This window comes from Ylistrum balloti, unplaced genomic scaffold (genome assembly GCF_031769215.1).
Source record: "Ylistrum balloti isolate Yb309-2 unplaced genomic scaffold, AGI_CSIRO_Ybal_v1 Utg369696, whole genome shotgun sequence".
Classification (NCBI taxonomy): domain Eukaryota; kingdom Metazoa; phylum Mollusca; class Bivalvia; order Pectinida; family Pectinidae; genus Ylistrum; species Ylistrum balloti.
In genome coordinates this window covers 248,969-269,995 of record NW_026781929.1, presented here as the reverse complement: position 1 = coordinate 269,995, position 21,027 = coordinate 248,969, and the positions used below count along the sequence as shown (strand labels likewise).

The 21,027-nt window shown below is 34.8% G+C and overlaps 2 protein-coding genes across 2 annotated transcripts in view; both read right to left on the bottom strand.

Moving 5' to 3' along the window:
* Positions 1-46: 46 nt before the first annotated feature.
* Positions 47-1,367, bottom strand: LOC132565145 (zinc finger protein 875-like). Its single transcript, XM_060229756.1, has 2 exons — positions 1,248-1,367; positions 47-886 (listed from the first exon to the last, which is right to left on the bottom strand). The coding sequence occupies exons 1-2, from the start codon at positions 1,365-1,367 to the stop codon at positions 47-49; spliced, it is 960 nt and encodes a 319-aa protein (XP_060085739.1).
* A 6,318-nt stretch (positions 1,368-7,685) lies between these two features.
* The window catches only part of LOC132565144 (F-box only protein 9-like), a 30,271-nt gene continuing 16,929 nt past the window's right edge, over positions 7,686-21,027 (bottom strand). Inside the window, exons 9-13 of the mRNA XM_060229755.1 lie at positions 20,609-20,694; positions 17,044-17,162; positions 15,865-15,981; positions 14,875-14,954; positions 7,686-11,997 (exon numbers count right to left, since the gene is read on the bottom strand). Coding sequence (XP_060085738.1) covers positions 11,886-11,997; positions 14,875-14,954; positions 15,865-15,981; positions 17,044-17,162; positions 20,609-20,694 — 514 coding nt within the window. The 3' untranslated portion in view covers positions 7,686-11,885. The remainder of the gene's footprint in view (positions 11,998-14,874; positions 14,955-15,864; positions 15,982-17,043; positions 17,163-20,608; positions 20,695-21,027) is intronic.

Below are 21,027 nucleotides of genomic sequence, written 5' to 3'. Positions count from 1 at the left end.
CTTGAAAGGCATTGCACCAAATGCAGTCCAATTACTTAGTATAGAGTTATAGTTTCTGACCCAGATGAGTGAAGTACTCAGTATAGAGTTCTAGTTTCTGACCCAGATGAGTGAAGTACTCCGTATAGAGTTCTAGTTTCTGACCCAGATGAGTGAAGTACTCAGTATAGAGTTCTAGTTTCTGACCCAGATGAGTGAAGTACTCAGTATAGAGTTCTAGTTTCTGACCCAGATGTGTGAAGTACTCCGTTTTGAGTTCTAGTTTCTGACCCAGATGAGTGAAGTACTCAGTATAGAGTTCTAGTTTCTGACCCAGATGAGTGAAGTACTCAGTATAGAGTTCTAGTTTCTGACCCAGATGAGTGAAGTACTCAGTATAGAGTTCTAGTTTCTGACCCAGATGAGTGAAGTACTCAGTATAGAGTTCTAGTTTCTGACCCAGATGAGAGACGTACTCAGTATAGAGTTCTAGTTTCTGACCCAGATGAGTGAAGTACTCAGTATAGAGTTCTAGTTTCTGACCCAGATGAGTGAAGTACTCAGTATAGAGTTCTAGTTTCTGACCCAGATGAGTGAAGTACTCAGTATAGAGTTCTAGTTTCTGACCCAGATGAGTGAAGTACTCAGTATAGAGTTCTAGTTTCTGACCCAGATGAGTGAAGTACTCAGTATAGAGTTCTAGTTTCTGACCCAGATGAGTGAAGTACTCAGTATAGAGTTCTAGTTTCTGACCCAGATGAGAGACGTACTCAGTATAGAGTTCTAGTTTCTGACCCAGATGAGTGAAGTACTCAGTATAGAGTTCTAGTTTCTGACCCAGATGAGAGACGTACTCAGTATAGAGTTCTAGTTTCTGACCCAGATGAGTGAAGAGGGAACGGAAACCCTGAAGGAGGAATGGTCAAAGAAGGCATATTCACCATGGTTTTTCACCGCTGGATGGTACCCAAAGTTGTCTCTGAATGCTTTCTCGAGAAATGACTTGAAGGAATTGTACGCAGTTAGTATAAAGGCTGATGCTGAATAATTCTGACAGGATGTTTTAGGGTTAGAAGGCAGCTATGGAATTTGTATCAGTATGCACAAACAATTAAAATTCATGGTGAAATGATTTAAGCCTTATTTGGAATTTGAGTTTAAAAAATTCTAAACCTGTCACGGATGTATTTGTCAGATAATTTCTTTCGTGTCCATTTTAAAACCAAAATATAATATGAAAAGCCTGGCTTAAGTTGAAACCAAATTACTTTTGGTGTTTTGACGTCTGTTAGAAGTATCTTCAGAAGTGGCATATCTGACTTCTCAACTGCTGTGTTGAATTGGTGATCAAATGTTAGAATTATCTTACAGCGGTAACGTTCATTCATTACAAATGGGTTTGTATATTACGATATATTGAAATCAATAAACGCTTACCAAAATTGAGGATTGTATTGTGGTATGTGCAATTATGGGCTGTTTAGATTTTGAAATCTTTGTTGAATAGTCCCGTTTTATCCAGTTGTAGGTTTCTCTGGGACTAATGATATATTCTGGTATAATGTTTCGGTACATAAATTTGAAAAAAAAAATTTGTGAATTCTTTCATGCTGATCAGATTTCAGTTTTTAAGATATCTTTGCCAAATGGTGAAGAAACAACACGTGCAGATGGTGTTTATATGATGTTCAGATATCTATTAAATGCTTATATGGTCATCTGTTAATGGTAAAACCTGATGCCATGATCACTTAGTTTCAAACTTTGGGGAGCCAATCTTAAAGTCTAGTTCTGAAGGAAAACCGAGCATTAAAGCTAGATGGTGTTCATTTTGGTCATATTGTCATTGAGAAATCTGTGGTTAACTTTCAGAATTGTTATCAGTTTTCTTAAGATATTTAAAAATATATTTTCTCCTGTCCTTAACAATATTTTCATTACTCAATGTGAATAGTTCATCGTTCATGTTATGGGCTGATTTGAAGCCATTTCCTCATTTAAACCATATGACTGACAGTTTGATTTTGAAGCAAGTACTTCAGCAGTAAGTATATAGCATTTTTATTTTAAGAAACTTGCCCATGACTTACATGATATTATGTTTGCATTTTTTCTTTTAAAGATATTTATCTGACTCTAGTCATTTGTTAAATCTTGTTTATAAGATTGTACAAGTTGAATTAAAAGTTTGTACCAAACTGTTCTTGAATTGTTATGCAGTGATCTATGTTTTAAAAAGCAGTTAGGAATTCTACTCAATTATATGTTTAATTTTAATACAGAGTTGTTAGCCATCAATTTTCATTCTGATTTTTAATCCCTGGTTTGTATGTGTGTGTAGTTTTTTTTTCAAATATCATTATCATGTATGTTTGGAATAAAGATTATTATAAGATATCCAGGTGTCCAATGAAAGTCATCTTATGTAGATCCTTATCACTGTCGGAATAAATTTCGTTTTTTTTATGACGCTTGATAGATTGATTGTTTATGTTTTATTATTATATTATAAAACATACATTTGAATGTTGTGCTTTCATTACTGGTGTCATAAGTACTTAATTTTTGTTATCATTATTCATTGAAAATTGTTAGATTTATTAATTAAGGCTTTTTATCAGATACAGCAAAGACAAAAGTTATGTAAAATAAAAAAATCTGCCCAAATGTATCTGTGTTTGTTTTTATCACGGTTCAGATGTGTAATAACAAAAGATGCCTAGCAGTCATGATGTTCACCTGAGATAAGCAATATTGTTTAAAGATTAAAGGGGAGTTATCAAGTGTCATGAAACAGAAACTGTGACATTGTTGATAGTAAGCCAGTGTCAATACATACATATCATCAAAAGTGTAAACCTATACTAATGATTCTTACAAAGTTGTCTCCATTGGGAAACAACCACTGTTATGCTCAAAAACACAATTTTTCTATGAAAATTACAGTAAAGTATTAAAAACCTTCCTCCATTTCGTTAATTAAAGCAATAGAAGATGCTTCCATTCATACAGAACATTTGATTCTACCATATCCGGGTCTTGAGAAGAAGATTTTTGAAATTGAAGTCAATTTTACCCTTTTTGCCCACCCAAGTATACTACATGGTAAATCAGATGTATAATCACAGATCTAAACAAGAGATCCCAGACAAGGCACTCACCATCAATGATTTCAAATCATTGCTTCTTTGTCAGTTGAACCTTTCTCTTTACTATTACTCAAAAAATAAATTCATTTTTAAGAATTATCTACCCAGAAATTAAAAGTACGAAAATATGATAGGTGTCCTAAGGGCCTAATTGTTTATGCCTGGGAGGTGATTGAGTTAATACAAATGTGATTAAAAAAAATATCAAAATAACAATTAGTTCTGTAACCAATTTTGTATCAATCTTATTTTGTCTTACCCCTTGGTGCAATTGGGGAAATAGAACCAATGCTTTAAAATCCCATTTCTCTTATAGGAATGAATGACTGTTGCCCTAATTCAGTCAATTTTGGGTGAATAAAGATCAAACTTGTAATAAACATTAGAAAATGGCCAGGCCCAATATTTCCTTAAAATCCTACTACTCCTGCAGGAGAAATTGAAAATTGTGCGCAATATCAGCACCCTGGGACCTTTGAATAATGAGAAAAATTTGTTTAAAGATTTTGACATATTTGACACCTGTGACCTTGAAGTGAGTTAGGGTCAATCATATGAACAAACATGGTAACCCTTCATTCCAGCATGCGACGGCCAATATCGGCACCATGGACCTTTTGGTAATGAAAAGAACTTATTTAAATATTTCAACACATTTGACCCCTCTGATCTTGAAAGTGGATCAAGGTCATTCATATCATCAAACTTGGTAGCCCTCCATCCAAAGGTTAGGGCGAAACCATTTTGGAGCAAAACATCTGTAATTGTGGTTGACAATGTGCCATGGGTTTACAGCTATATAAGACCAAAGGTAAGGTAACAAAGAAGACAAAAAGGTTATGAAAAAAGACAGAAATTATATCAAAACATTAAATGATTTTACTCAATATCATACCCATACAAAATTTATATTCAAACAAATTATCTTCATCTGCTGAGATTTATGTGAAGTTGTAATTTCATCTACACAAACATTGACTTACAATTGCTACAGACTGTCAACTTATTAATCCTTTATATGGCTTGGATGTTGCTTACCCATTCATTAGTTATGCAAAGATTTTTCAACATAAGATGACATCATAATTTCACATCTGTGCAACTGTCAAATTGAAAATCTGATTCCCAGATTGACCAAGCTTATCATGTACCAGTCTTTAATTTTTTTTTTTCATTTGTTTTTTTTCTTCTTCTCAGAGATATTTTCTGGAAATAATTTCAAAATTGTTTCAATTCCCCAAAAAGCTAGTAAAACCAGTATTGTATACAAGGCTTAAAACACAAGACAAAAAATAATTTGTGTATTCCTGACCACTGTAAAAAAGGATTTATCTCTCTTAATAAAAATGTCATCATGGTAATCCTGGCCTTTTGTAAGAAAACAATAAATCTTAATTAATCCATTAGCAAATTTCTAATTAGCATAAAGGTACAAGTCTGTCCAGTGTGGCCATGGGATAGTGTGTTTATAACTCGGTTAGAAAGGGTTAACAAAACAGAATAACACAATAAAACAAAACCATATTATGATAAAAACAAGAGCCTTAGCTGTCACCTGAGTTACAAGGCTTTTTGAAACATGTCAAAGAAATGATTTTGATAAAAAAGAAAGATAATTATAACTACATTGTACACTAAATGCAAATGTACACTGCGCATAAGATTAACTGCTGTGCAATCTAAGGCTTCTAACCAAATTTTAAATAAAAAAGAAATTACATTAAAAAATGTTAACTATACAAACGACAGTAAATTTTACCCCCTCCCCAAGGGGAAATGTGAGGCCCTGGGGTCATGAAATTTACAATTTTCGGTAAAGCACCATCCAAGATGGCTATTTGTTTCTACTTTATCTGGGTATTGAGATAAAATCTTTTTAAAATTACACTAGGGGTCAAATCGAATTTCTTAATTTAAGGAATGATTCCCCACTCTCAGTGATGATTCAGATCAAATTTGGATAAAATCCATTCAAGCATTAAAAAGGAGTAGTGTTTTGAAGCATAACATTGTCTGATTTTCCCTTTTGGGGCCCTGCCCCCAAGTCCCTTGGGGTCAAATCAAATTTCTAAATTTAAAAAATAATTGCCTACCCTAACTGATGAATCAAACAAAAGCTAGTTTAAATCCACCCAGGCAGAAAGGAGGAGTAGGATTTTAAATCTAATTTCAGCACCTCTTCCTTTCGGGCCTCATCCCTTGATCATTAGGAATTGGTCGAAAATCTGAATTTAAGAAATGATTACCCTCACACCCAATGATGCATCAGACCAAATTTAGCAGAAATCCATCCAGGTATGAAAGAGGAGTAGGGTTTAAAAAAAAAATTTACACATGATGCACGTCGCATGGCGATGGATTAAACATGATGATGTAGGTCATCAGACCCAAAGATGACCTAAAAAGTTTATGAAGCATGACCAAAGACAAAAAGAAATTGCAATAAGTCATCCCAAGGTCACCATGAGACTCGATCTCGGATGACCTAAAAAGGGATACACATCATGATTCTATAAAATCCAGGAATAAGTTTTAAATAATTTCTACCAGCTTTACAAAAAACAATATATATATATATATATATACTCCTTATAAAAAATTGTTTTCATATAATTTGATATAAACTACGTCAGACGTTTTATGTTGTAACTGAATTGTTGTTTCGACAGGTGAATTAATCATATGATAACAATGATTAACAATATATAGAAATAACAAATATTACTGTCAAAATTCTTGATAGTCACCTGTCCCTTATTCTGACTGATATCCAACAAGGGACCAAAGGAAACCTATATATGGTAATCTAAGAATATGATGCATAAATTAATTAGCAAGAATTAGAACTATAATTGTCAAAATAAAATATGATCCACCAAGTGGCCATTTTGTTTTCCTGATAAGTTCATAACAAGACAAAACACAACTAAGAACTAAGAGGAACCTACATGTGAAATATGAGAATGGTTTATCTTTCACTTCTCAAGAAACGGCAATTAATTAGAAATTTAATTGTGAAAGACTATGTGTAGACTATGGGTCACACTGTACGAATTAAGAACAATGACATACAACGAAAGCATAAAAGTGGGGTGTGGGGACTAAATGTTTTCACTCAGTTAATTATTATTATTGGCATTTTAAAGTCCTTTAGCTCTCAATTGAAATATTTTTGCCAATACTGAATTAATTTGATATTCCATTGATATAAAAACAATACAAAATACCATTTAAATTTAAACAGTGAAAATTACATTTATTTTATGAAAAGGAGGAGAACTTCAACTTGATATATTCGAAAGTCCCCTCACAAATGTTCACAGATTTTGACCAATAATCAACCAATCAGAGATATCTTTATATAGATTTACATTATAAACTTCAGTTATTTGATGGAAACAAAGAAATTATCTATTCAAATTCGTTCATAATTTATTCCAAATATCTGATAATTGTTGATGAACAGGGGCAGTTCAGACCCACAGTTTATACAGATGTTGATTCAATGATGCTCATGGGGTATTTGGACAAAATTTTATTATACTGAAAGCAAAAAGGATGGTAAAAAAATCTAAATTTCTCTTCCATTTACCCCCACCACTTGGGAGCCTAGATTTGATCCTTTACACAAATTAGATTCCTCATTCCCTAAGGATGCTTCATAATTTCATGGTCACAATCACTTGCTAATGACTAAGAGTAATTTATAGAGAAACAAGAGGCCCATAGGGCCTATATCTCTTACCTGGTTGCTTTAAACTAAAGGAAAAGTATTTAAAACACCTGTATCTACTTCCTCTGTTTACTGCCACAGGGAGACCAATACCCACCATCTACACAAAATTGATTCCCCTTTGCCCAAGAATGCTTCGGACAACATTTGGGCGAATTCCAATCATTTCTGCTGGAGAGGTAATATTGTTAAAGAATTTACTCTATTTCATCCCTCCCACCCCAGGGGACTGAGAATTAACACTTACATAAGTTTGATACACCTTCATACAAGAATACTTCAGACCAAATTTGGGTCAGGAGGAGTAGGATTTTACAGATTTTTCTCTGTTTCCCCTATTGGGCCTCACCCTTTCTGCCCTTGTGGACTGAGACTTAACATCTATAGAGGGTTAATTCTCTTTTACATAAGAAAACTTCAGACAAAATTCGGGCAATATCTATTCATTTATACAGGCCCCTCAGGGCCAAAAGCCAATATTTATACAAAGCTGGTTCCCCTGCCCCCAAGGATGCACAGACAGACGACAGATGACAGACGGATGATAGATGCTGCAACAACACATCAAAATATGACGATGAACAGATAACAGACAACACTTCATGCCATCAGCTCACTTGGTCATAGGGCCTTATGAACTAAAAACTATTTTGAGATCTACAAAAATGTCAAAAGAAAAAACGGAATCTGGCAAAAAATAACTTTAAGTCTGACGACTATTTCTACACTTCACCATATATTAAAGTTACTTTCCTTGTCTGTCAATACACCCATTATACAAAACTTCAGTGTCTATCTTTTCTCTTTTTTGTTGTAAGATTTTTGAATGACATTGTTTACATTGTAATTTCAGGTTTTCAAAGGCAAAATTATGACATGATTTCAAACATGTATGAATTAGATATTCAAGTTTTAACACTTTAAAAAAAGACAGCCACAATGATATTTTGAATTTTCTTAGATCTCCAGCATTCAAAATTTGTGATGTCATTTCTGCTTGTATTGCAGATTCGCCAGCCTGGATGGTGTAAACAATAATATACAGGAATATAAAATACGACAGTTTCATAATAAATATTATTTCAGCTGCAGTCATGGTGCATTGCATTGACCAGAGGCATCATAAATCTAATGCAAGTGTCTTAAATCAAAACAATGTGGAAAGTTTTTCAAAACCAAGCAACACAGGGGATGGACTCTTCTCAATTTGTATCTGTCATTAAAGATAATTGGAAAACATATAGATTTCAGTATACCCAATGGAAATTAAAAAATTATGCATAAAAATGAAATTTTCCTACATAGATTATAGTAAATTTTCCCTGTCCCACAGGGAAAATGGGAAATCCTTGAGTCATAAAATTTACAATTTTGGTAAACATCTTAAGACCCTTCCATGCTCATTGAGTGAAGTGACCAGAGAACTAAACACATTCACAATGAAACATGTCCTTGTTTAGTGTAAGCTTTCCAACCAATTGGTAGTATCTTGAAGCTTTTTTTTAACAGTGTTGATAAAATCAGAAATCTGTAAAACAGAACTGGCTCCACAGCTGTGTTATATAGATTGGTGAATATATAACACTACAGTTCCTACTAAAGATACATTTTTTCCAATAATAGCATCAAGTGCTCTACTTGCCGATTTTAAAAATCTGTTACCACTTTATTGAAGGTAAGTGCTCATCCATCAATCTAGGTTCTGGTTTCCCAGATAAGAGTCTATTATTTCTAAGTTATATGCACCACAATGAAAACCTGCACTCATATGTGAAACTGATGGATTTTTGAAATAGACAATTTTACTTTTTGTTGGTTAAATAATTACAGAGCTAGTGATATAGTCATATGCAATGTGAATGTGTTGATGTTCTCATATCCTATACCTGTATCTAAAAAAATATGGTGTCACACTTTATCATATACCATAACTAAATATAATACAATATGTAGTATTTTTAATTGGTATCTTTGAGAAAAATGGGTCCTATATTAATATGTAGGTGACCACAGAGGGGTCTAATTATGTCTCAGTTGCACGATTATTAAATGTGTTTTTCTGTGCATTTTTATGTATTACAATAAGCTGAGTATATCCTATTTCGTTATCCCCAGCTTGTTTTTGCTGCCTAATAATATAATTAATCTTTGTTTATTTCATGGCTTAAATTATCTATAAAATACTGGCATTATCGCGACACCTGTCCTGAAGACAACTATCATGCTATACTTTTCTTGGTTTTATGATCGTCACTTTCGTAAAAAAAATTCTGTGTGGAATTTACCAGTAACAGGCATGAAAACCAAAAGTAATACAGAATGACATTACCTACATCTATACCAGTTACCATTTATTTGTAGTTTACAAGTAGAAGTTAAGATAGCTTAAATTTGCCTCACCATTCATCTACAGACTACATGCATAAGTGTGCTTGCATTTGTCAGCGCCAGCGAAGACACAATACAATTTGCTGCTTGTTTCAACATAACTGGACATCGTTAAGCTACAGACACTCAAACTGGAAAGGTCAATTTGTTTTACGGTTCTTATTTCATTAAATATGAACAATTTAGAGTACACAGGCCACGTAACCTTAATAAATAACATAAAAAATGAACAACCAATAAAAATCATTGATTCTCTGAAGGGAGATAACTCTTATCTTATTATATATAATATGTTACCTTATCCAAGGTTAAGCAGGTAAAAATAACTATTTCACATTATAACACACCATTCACTTTCTTAAGACCTTTTCTACATGTTATTAGTGAAAAATAAACTTTTGTCAATACAGACGACCTTTAAAGGTGAAGTTTAGGTGTAGACACACAACCCTGTTATGTTTTATTAGTTATCAAATGCCAGATTCCATCACCCTCTATTCATGTACAATGCATCATGTTTATTTCAATACATCTATCACTAATAAGTACAAAAATTCACATAATTAATGTCAACGTCTTACTCATACTACTTTGTATGTATAATCAGTTCTTTTAGCAAACTGCAAATCCCCTCAAAAAATATCAAAATGATACATATTAAATAATAGAATATAATGTCTGGTTGTTAAGTTTAAATATTGGTGCATAGTAGAATGTGATTTGAAAATTTGTAAATGTTTTAATTCTCAATTCTTAATTCTTATTACCCAAAAGATTATATTTTTACCCCAAAAATATCCATCTTCTTGAGGAGGGAGATATTTGATAGCACTTGCTTCAAAATAACCATAAACTAAATGTGAAATAAAAAGAGCAAGCCATAAAGTCTGTCCAAAAAATACACCACAAAGAATTAAACGCCAGTAATCTATCTGGTAGCTTTAGATGCCTAAACTATATTATATTTATAATAGAGTATCTTTATGAGAAACTGAATAAACACAACACTGTAAAAATGTTCTACTTCTCAGCATACTGAATTTCTTTGGACAGTATAATGTTTTGTTCTAATAGACAGGTTGAGCTTTGTGTGATATAGCTTTATACTTTGATTAAAATTTGATATACGCTTTTGGATAAATGCATCAAAATACAAAACATGGAAGTCTCAGGCAAGATAGAAACTAAAAAGTAAAAAGCATTTTTTTCCCCGCTGAATGTGATATTTCAAACAAGCAATCCCAAAAGGACCTTGGCGCCCACTGCTGTTTGAAAGTTGGAGCTACTCCCTTTTTTCTTTTCTCTTCTCTGTATTTGCTCTTCATGACAGGAACTTTGAACATTCCTTTTCAGAAAAAGCCATGATAATCTTTACCTGCCAAATCCAAAATGGTCACCTGGAAGCCATTTTGTTTCTTCTGATCAGTCCCAAAATCCAACCAGCACAAGTAGAGACAAAAGGAAACTTACATATGATGCATTCAGTACTCCTTAAGTAGGTAAACAATTTTTACTAGGCGAAATCCAAGATAGCTGCCTATCAGCCATTATGTTTTTCTGATCAGTCCCAAACTTTAACAAGCACAACTCAGGACAAAGAGGAACCGATACATAAAATTTGAGAAAGATCTATGCTATATTGCTTAAAAAATAGTAATAACAGACTTCCGAAGTCAAAATCCAAGATGGATGCCTGTAGGCGATTTTCTTTTTCTGATCAGTACCAAATTAAAACGATATATGTTGTAGTTCTCTAGAAACTGCCATAACAACCTTTCGAAGTCAAAATCCAACATTGCCACCTGTCGGACGTTTTCTTTTTCCGATGCGACCCAAAATCAAATGGTCACAATAAGGGATCAGGTGAAACATTCACATGAAATTTGAGAAAGGGCAATGCTGTTCTTCTCAAGGCATAGTAATAACAAACTTGCAAACTTGCACAACTAGAGACCAAGGGGAGCCTACATATGAAATTTGAGAGAGATCCATCTCATACTTTTTTAGCAATAACAAACCTCATTGAAAAAATTCAAGATGGCTGTCTGTCGGCCATTTTGTTTATCTGATCAGTCCCAAAACTAAAAGGGCATAACTAAGGATGAAGGGAAATCTACAAATGAAATTTGAGAAAGATCCATCAAGTACTTCTCAAGAAATAGCGATAACAAAAACTGTTTATGGACGGATGGATGATGGACCACGGATGTAGGGCGATTTGAATTGACCACCATCATCTAATAAAACAAAATAAAATAAAATTCATTTTCATTGTTGTTGTGTAAGTAGAGCTTTCTTATAACAACAAAAACTGAATCACTCAGTAACAATCCTAGATCATTTGCATAAGTTAGTGATAATGGTAGGTTCATTCTTTTATGAATACCTATGGAAGCAAGAATAATACATTAAAATAAAAACACTGCAGAAATGTTATTTTTTTTCCTAAAAAAAAACCACATAACATAACAGTTCTCAGTCAGCCATCAAGATGTTAACAGTTCCTTGACCAATGGCTGAATGCTTTCTTGATGTCACCATCCTGCATTCATAAACAAATTTTCCACCAGGATTTCTATCATACCAGTTGTCTAGCAAAAGTGTATCCTTATCCTCTTCTAGCAGTAAAATCTTGTCTATTTCAGGGGTTCAAAGATAGCATTGTAGCTTTTCACTCGAGAGAACAACAAAGGGGGATAACTCTTGTTGTTTAATTCAAACTCAGATACCGTCTCAGACTCGTTGATCCTGAAGCATAAAAAGACATAATTAAAATAATAAAATTATATAGTTTCTTCCTGTGCTCGAATTACATTAATCCAACTGATTTAAAAATTAAAAATGCATCTGAACATTGATCTACAGATAAGTCTTAAATTGCCATAAATAGGAATGTGCAATGTGTACTATTTTGACGGAAATGTGATACTTGCTATATACAATAACAAGGCATGGAAGTTCATGCCTAGACTCGAGTCTCTATACAGATGAATGCTTTCTCATTTCAAAGACAAATGTGTATGATTCGATCAGGGTGATATAAACACAAAGAATTAAAACATCTCTATATACGGAACTTTGTGAATTAGTCATGGCGAGTATCCAAATAACTACAGGTATTCTTGTAAATCTAACATAACATTTCTGTTCTGAAGAAGCGAAGCAGTAAACATATATTCATTCTGAAGAAGTACTAAGCATAATATTGGAGATTTCCTAAAATCTACCAAGGAAGCAAGGTACTTGATCTAATTCTATATTTGGGAAAACAGAACATAAGAAGCAGCAGGTTTGGTGATTGTCTGCCTGATCACAATGATGTATATTGCAACATAAATAACCAACATTGTACATTATTGATGTCATAGGTGTTCAACAATTTTGCTGTTTCAACCTTAACTATGGTAGTGACATCATTATTGCAGAAACATGTCACACAGTCATCAATTTTTTATCTAAGACAGATCCATTGTCAGGAGTAAAAAACGTCATTAATATCTTTGTACTATTCCTGAAAGAAATTAGGTTAAAAAAATGTAATTTTCCTAGATATAAACTATAGTAAATTTTACCCCCTCCCCAAGTAGAAAATGTGAGATTTGAGAGGAAGATTTTTTAAGTTTCAATCAAATTGAACTATTTTAGCCCCGCCCCTCAGGCCTTTGGGGGTTGGGGACCATATAGTTTATAACTTTGGTGCATCTTAATCCATGGAAGGTTTTGTAGAATATCATTGAAATCGGTTCATTAGTTAAAAATTTTATGATACATGACGCACGACCAACGGGATCATAGCGTCTTTAGCCATGGAAGATTTGGTAAAAACTTTTTGTTTGTTGTACAATGTTGATATTTTGGGCCAATTAAAGTTCTTACACTGCCATGTCCTTTGGTCAAAATCTGCAATCTTTGGGCCGAGCTAACAAAATAGACTATTATCTGATTTCTACATGATACTGAGTTCACTTGATCGTAAACTGTACTTACTTGTATCTGATGTGTACAGGATACTGAGTTCACTTGATCGTAAACTGTACTTACTTGTATCTGATGTGTACAGGATACTGAGTTCACTTGATAGTAAACTGTACTTACTTGTATCTGATGTGTACAGGATACTGAGTTCACTTGATAGTAAACTGTACTTACTTGTATCTGATGTGTACAGGATACTGAGTTCACTTGATAGTAAACTGGACTTACTTGTATCTGATGTGTTCATGATACTGAGTTCACTTGATAGTAAACTGGACTCATTTGTATCTGATGTGTACAGGATACTGAGTTCACTTGATAGTAAACTGTACTTACTTGTATCTGATTTGTACAGGATACTGAGTTCACTTGATAGTAAACTGTACTTACTTGTATCTGATGTGTACAGGACACTGAGTTCACTTGATAGTAAACTGTACTTACTTGTATCTGATATGTACAGGACACTGAGTTCACTTGATAGTAAACTGTACTTACTTGTATCTGATGTGTACAGGATACTGCGTTCACTTGATAGTAAACTATACTTACTTGGTAAACTATACTTACTTGTATCTGATGTGTACAGGACACTGAGTTCACTTGATAGTAAACTATACTTACTTGTATCTGATGTGTACAGGATACTGAGTTCACTTGATAGTAAACTATACTTACTTGTATCTGATGTGTACAGGACACTGAGTTCACTTGATAGTAAACTGTACTTACTTGTATCTGATGTGTACAGGACACTGAGTTCACTTGATAGTAAACTGTACTTACTTGTATCTGATGTGTACAGGACACTGAGTTCACTTGATAGTAAACTATACTTACTTGTATCTGATTTGTACAGGATACTGAGTTCACTTGATAGTAAACTGTACTTACTTGTATCTGATGTGTACAGGATACTGAGTTCACTTGATAGTAAACTGTACTTACTTGTATCTGATGTGTACAGGATACTGAGTTCACTTGATAGTAAACTGTACTTACTTGTATCTGATTTGTACAGGATACTGAGTTCACTTGATAGTAAACTGTACTTACTTGTATCTGATGTGTACAGGATACTGAGTTCACTTGATAGTAAACTATACTTACTTGTATCTGATGTGTACAGGATACTGAGTTCACTTGATAGTAAACTGTACTTACTTGTATCTGATGTGTACAGGATACTGAGTTCACTTGATAGTAAACTATACTTACTTGTATCTGATGTGTACAGGATACTGAGTTCACTTGATAGTAAACTATACTTACTTGTATCTGATGTGTACAGGATACTGAGTTCACTTGATAGTAAACTGTACTTACTTGTATCTGATGTGTACAGGACACTGAGTTCACTTGATAGTAAACTGTACTTACTTGTATCTGATGTGTACAGGACACTGAGTTCACTTGATAGTAAACTGTACTTACTTGTATCTGATGTGTACAGGATACTGAGTTCACTTGATAGTAAACTGTACTTACTTGTATCTGATGTGTACAGGATACTGAGTTCACTTGATAGTAAACTGTACTTACTTGTATCTGATGTGTACAGGATACTGAGTTCACTTGATAGTAAACTATACTTACTTGTATCTGATGTGTACAGGATACTGAGTTCACTTGATAGTAAACTGTACTTACTTGTATCTGATGTGTACAGAGTATTGAAGCCAATTCAATCGGCAGTGTTTGCGTTTGCCTGTATGAGTAATCTCAAATTCCTAAAAAATAAAAATTAAATGGTTATAATATTGTAAGTAAAGCAATTTCAAACATGATAAGTCTGATTAACTTTAACTAACTATATCACCCTTCTTTACATTTTAAACAAGGTGCCCAATGGGCCTGCAGTGCTCACCTGGTATATATTATATGAAAAATGGCCAAAATTGACAAACTTTTCACATATGTATAATTCATGCATATTTTGAATGGTTACCATGGTTATCATTCCTGATGGTCATGTCCTTTTGTAAATTTTGTTGGGCTTCACCCTAGGAATATACTAGCAAAATATCATGACTCCAGGCTTTTAAGTTCATGTGAAGAAGTTGTTTAAAGGTTTTAACAAATTTGACCCCTACACAGTTTCATCACTCTACTATGACTGGATACAAAGTCTTGGAGCAGATGCCAAATGTGTTTCAGATAAACGCAGACAAGGAAAAATGTAAGATGTCCCATGAAATCCCTAGAGGTTGAGAGTCTGAGAATTGCTTTTGGATTACAAGCAAGATGCATTGTGTCATCCGTCTTCAATGACTGAAGCTAGGAAATGGACATGAATATGTTATGGACGGATGGATGCAAAGACGGACTGAGTGGTCACTACAGGGGCCTAACAAACATTCATAGTAAATGTTTTTCTGTTAAGTCCCAAATGTAGAGGGCACAATTTCCAACTGATGGGTACCTTCATATGAAATTTGAGAGAGATTCATTCATTGCTTATCTAGAAATGTTTACGGATGGACTCCCGACAACGAACAACCAATGACTGACAATGGACAGATGGATTAACAACAGACAATGGACCAGGGATGCAGGCCTATTTGAATGGAACATTTCTTAATTACAGATGAACAAATACATCAGCTGTTAGAGGCATCACAATGTCCGAGTCCTACCTACCACGTGATAAGTCTGTTCATTGCTGTGCATGTTTCTCATTTGCTCCCGGTGCCTGGAATGTTTCATGTAAGCACCACTTTCCTTGCCTGATTTTACACGTTTCAGTACTCCGGTAACCTATATGATGGTAAAAGTGTCAAACTGACAAGTGAAAGTATTCAATTTCATTTAAGCTTTGAAAGGAACATTTTTCAGTTTCATGCTTGTATGAAAGTAAAACCCTTTTTTGCAAACTGAATGAATGTGTAGTGCATTCATGATAAACAAGAGGCCCGTGGGCCTTAATGGTCATCTGACTATAAAGACCTATATATGAAAGAGGCAAAATAGGCCTAAAATAAATTGCTCATCTACTCTACTGCTCCCATAGAAGACATTGTTGGTCCATCAAGACATTTTCTGCAAACTTGAAATCATACTCTTTATACATTTACTACACAATTTCCATTACAGCGGAGCTACAGACCAAATATCAAAACCCTGGGCTTTTTGGTCATTGAGAAAAGTCATTTTAAACCTTTTAACACATTTGAAACCTGTGACCTTGAAAGTGTGACAAGGTCATTCATGTTAACAAAGTTGCTGGCCAAGACCGACCACTTATGCAAAGTTATTCCCCTTCACCTAAGAATAATTCTGATCCGGGGCAAAACCCAATCTTTCCTTCAGGAGGAGTAGGATTTTCAAATTTCCCCTTGGCCCCTGCTCCTCCCACCCCAGGGGGCTGTAACCCACTGATTATACAAAATTGATTCCTACTCACCTAACAATACTTCAGACCAAATAACGACAAAACCCAATTTTACCTACAGGAGGAGTAAGACTTTAATGAATTTGCGCTAATTCCACTATTGGGCTCCAACCCTCTGGTCCAAAGGGGGCCTATGACCTACCACTTACACAAAACTGACTCACTCTAATTCAACAATGCTTCAGGCCAAATTTGGGCAAACTCCAATCATTCCTAGAGAAGATTTTACGGTAAGATTTTAAAGAATTTCTGGTATTTCTTGTACATAGCACTATGACCAATGTATACATTTAATTTCAAGAACCTTGTCTTACTGTGGGATAAGTTATGCTCCAGAATAATAAAAGATCGACAGAAAGACAGCTGAACAAACAAAAAAAGTGGTGACTATATGCTCCGTCTGAAGTTTTGGGGAGCAAAATACCTACCCTGTCTCCAAGGACACGATAGTATCCTTTCAGAAGTCCCTGTTCTCTTGCCTGTTTGGATCTCAGCTTGGTCAGCATTACCATAGGTTCATCAGAACTTGTATGCATCAGCATTAGACCTGCAAGATATACCATAAAACAAATCATTAGAGCTAGGGTTACCTAGGGATATCTCAGGCCGCCAGATATACTACTCAACATATCACTGGAGCTAGGGTTACCTAGTGATATCGCAGGCTGCCAGATATACAACACAACATATCACTGGAGCTAGGGTTACCTAGTTATATCTCAGGCTGCCAGATATACTACTCAACACATCACTGGAGCTAGGGTTGCCTAGTGATATCTCAGCCTGCCAGACATACTACTCAACAAACCACTGTAGCTAGGGTTACCTAGTGATATCTCAGGCCACCAGATATACTACTCAACATATCACTGGAGCTAGGGTTACAAGCTACATCTCTGCAGTGATATGTTGTATATCTAGCTTGAGATATCCCCTGGTAAACCTATCTCCAGTAATATATAGCTGGCCTGAGATATCCCTAGGTAAACTTATCTCCAGTAATATATAGCTGGCCTGAGATATCACTAGGTAAACTTATCTCCAGTAATATATAGCTGGCCTGAGATATCACTAGGTAAACTTATCTCCAGTAATATATAGCTGGCCTGAGATATCACTAGGTAAACTTATCTCCAGTAATATAAGGCAGGCCAGAGGTATCACTAGGTAAACTTATCTCCAGTAATATATAGCTGGCCTGAGATATCCCTAGGTAAACTTATCTCCAGTAATATATAGCTGGCCTGAGATATCCCTAGGTAAACTTATCTCCAGTAATATAAAGCTGGCCTGAGATATCCCTAGGTAAACTTATCTCCAGTAATATAAGTCTGGCCTGAGATATCCCTAGGTAAACTTATCTCCAGTAATATATAGCAGGCCTGAGATATCCTAGGTAAACTAGGTAAACTTATCTCCAGTAATATATAGCTGGCCTGAGATATCCCTATATAGGTAAACTTATCTCCAGTAATATATAGCTGGCCTGAGATATCCCTAGGTAAACTTATCTCCGGTAATATAAGGCAGGCCTGAGATATCCCTAGGTAAACTTATCTCCAGTAATATATAGCTGGCCTGAGATATCCCTAGGTAAACTTATCTCCAGTAATATAAGGCAGGCCTGAGATATCCCTAGGTAAACTTATCTCCAGTAATATATAGCTGGCCTGAGATATCCCTAGGTAAACTTATCTCCAGTAATATATAGCTGGCCTGAGATATCCCTAGGTAAACTTATCTCCAGTAATATATAGCTGGCCTGAGATATCCCTAGGTAAACTTATCTCCAGTAATATAAGGCAGGCCTGAGATATCACTAGGTAAACTTATCTCCAGTAATATATAGCTGGCCTGAGATATCCCTAGGTAAACTTATCTCCAGTAATATATAGCTGGCCTGAGATATCCCTAGGTAAACTTATCTCCAGTAATATAAGGCAGGCCTGAGATATCCCTAGGTAAACTTATCTCCAGTAATATAAGGCAGACCTGAGATATCCCTAGGTAAACTTATCTCCAGTAATATAAGGCAGATCTGAGATATCCCTAGGTAAACTTATCTCCAGTAATGTATAGCTGGCCAGAGATATCCCTAGGTAAACTTATCTCCAGTAATATAAGGCAGGCCTGAGATATCCCTAGGTAAACTTATCTCCAGTAATATAAGGCAGGCCTGAGATATCACTAGGTAAACTTATCTCCAGTAATATATAACTGGCCTGAGATATCCCTAGGTAAACTTATCTCCAGTAATATATAGCTGGCCTGAGATATCCCTAGGTAAACTTATCTCCAGTAATATATAGCTGGCCTGAGATATCCCTAGGTAAACTTATCTCCGGTAATATAAGGCTTATCTCCAATTAATATAAGGCAGGCCTGAGATATCCTTAGTTTAACTTATCTCCAGTAATATATAGCTGGCCTGAGATATCACTAGGTAAACTTATCTCCAGTAATATAAGGCAGGCCTGAGATATCACTAGGTAAACTTATCTCCAGTAATATATAGCTGGCCTGAGATATCCCTAGGTAAACTTATCTCCAGTAATATAAGGCAGGCCTGAGATATCCCTAGGTAAACTTATCTCCAGTAATATAAGGTAAACTTATCTCCAGTAATATAAGGCAGGCCTGAGATATCCCTAGGTAAACTTATCTCCAGTAATATATAGCTGGCCTGAGATATCACCAGGTAAACTTATCTCCAGTAGTATTAACTTATCTCCAGTAATATATAGGCAGAAGATATCCCTAGGTAAACTTATCCAGTAATATATAGCTCCAGATATCCCTATATATAGCACAGGCCTGAGAAACTTATCTCCAGTAATATAAGAGATATCCTTAGGTAAACTTATCTGTAATATATAGGCAGGCCTGAGATATCCAGTGTAATATATAGCTGGCCTGAGATATCCCTATAAACTTATCTCCAGTAAATAAGGCAGGCCTGAGATATCCTCTAGTTTAAGGCAGGCCTGTGATATCTTATTTAACTTATCTCCAGTAATATATAGCTGGCCTGAGATATCCACAGGTAAACTTATCTCCGGTAATATAAGGCAGGCCTGAGATATCAAGACTTTTCTCTCCCTGGTAAACTTATCTCCAGTAATATATAGCTGGCCTAGATATCCCTAGGTAAACTTATCTCCAGTAATATATAGCTGGCCTGAGATATCCCTAGGTAAACTTATCAACAGCTCTTAATCATGACTTAAGTGTAAAAATTGTAAGAAATCAAATCAAATTGGAAAATTACCTACCGGTAATTTTGTCTTCAAGTAAATGATCGGGCAACATGTCATAAAGTGGTTTGTTACCTGATAATCATGGGGAAAAATAATATTGTAGATGATTATAGGAACCAGGCCCCACTTGTATAAAACATCTTAACTTGAGATTTCCCCATGTCGAGATTTTCCTCAGCTGATATCTCCTTGAAAATATCTTGTATGAAAATTCCTGATGGAATTTCAGGACATCCTAGCTGATGCCTTCCTCCTGTTCCTTGAGAAATTTTATACAAGCCGTTTTTGAGGAGATATCAGCTGAGGAAAATCTCGACTTGAGGAAATCTCAAGCTGAGATGTTATATACAAGTGGGGCCAGGTAATATTCTTTTACTTAACAAATAAAACAGGCAACTCATGACGGTAATCTATATAATTATGACGATTAATAATGCAATCAACAGATCTAACCCTTACTGAACATTGTATTACAACAATCTATTCTGCCTTCATTTAACTCAGTTCTCCGACACAGAACTAGAAGTGGAAGTAGAAACTTACTTGCATCCAATATGACTGTGCATAAATATAAACCTATCAGATAGTTATTAATTATTGCTATGGCAGTCTAACTTCCGGTTCAAGCAACCTCACAGCTTGATCCTTTTCTAATATGATGTTATTATGATATCTTATCTAGAAAACAGGACATCATAATCAGTGAATTCCACTGTATTATAAAGTAGTTACTTACCATGGAAAAGTAGGTGTGGTCTTTCAATGTACATCATCCTCCAGCTACCAAACTTCTTACAATTTCTGCAGTTCACTCCCCACAATCTATCCAAAAATAGTAACCAATTACATTTGTTTACTTTCAGCAAAAACAAGCCTCAATGTTATCAATATATCAGGCATTCAAAGATTTTTTAATGAATACAATACATAATAAGTCATTACATTACAAAACAAAGTGGATCTAAGTCACATGTAATCAAATAAAATAATTAGTAGAATTATAGGATGCTCCAGGAACAAACTCTAGAAGTATGGTGTTAATATCTCTTATACTTTTTGTGTTCTGCTCCAGACAAAATTGGAAGTACAAACTAGAGATCCCAGAGGAACCTTGGCGCCCACCATTGTTTGATCTTTATTTGCTATTTGAAAGTT

Excerpts from the sequence above, each read along its gene's own strand:
- LOC132565145 (XM_060229756.1), bottom strand. The coding sequence starts at position 1,367 with ATGAATGAACGTTACCGCTGTAAGATAATTCTAACATTTGATCACCAA. Across the intron at positions 887-1,247 it reads CAGACGTCAAAACACCAAAA|GGTTTCCGTTCCCTCTTCAC; the intron begins GTAATTTGGTTT and ends TTCCTCCTTCAG.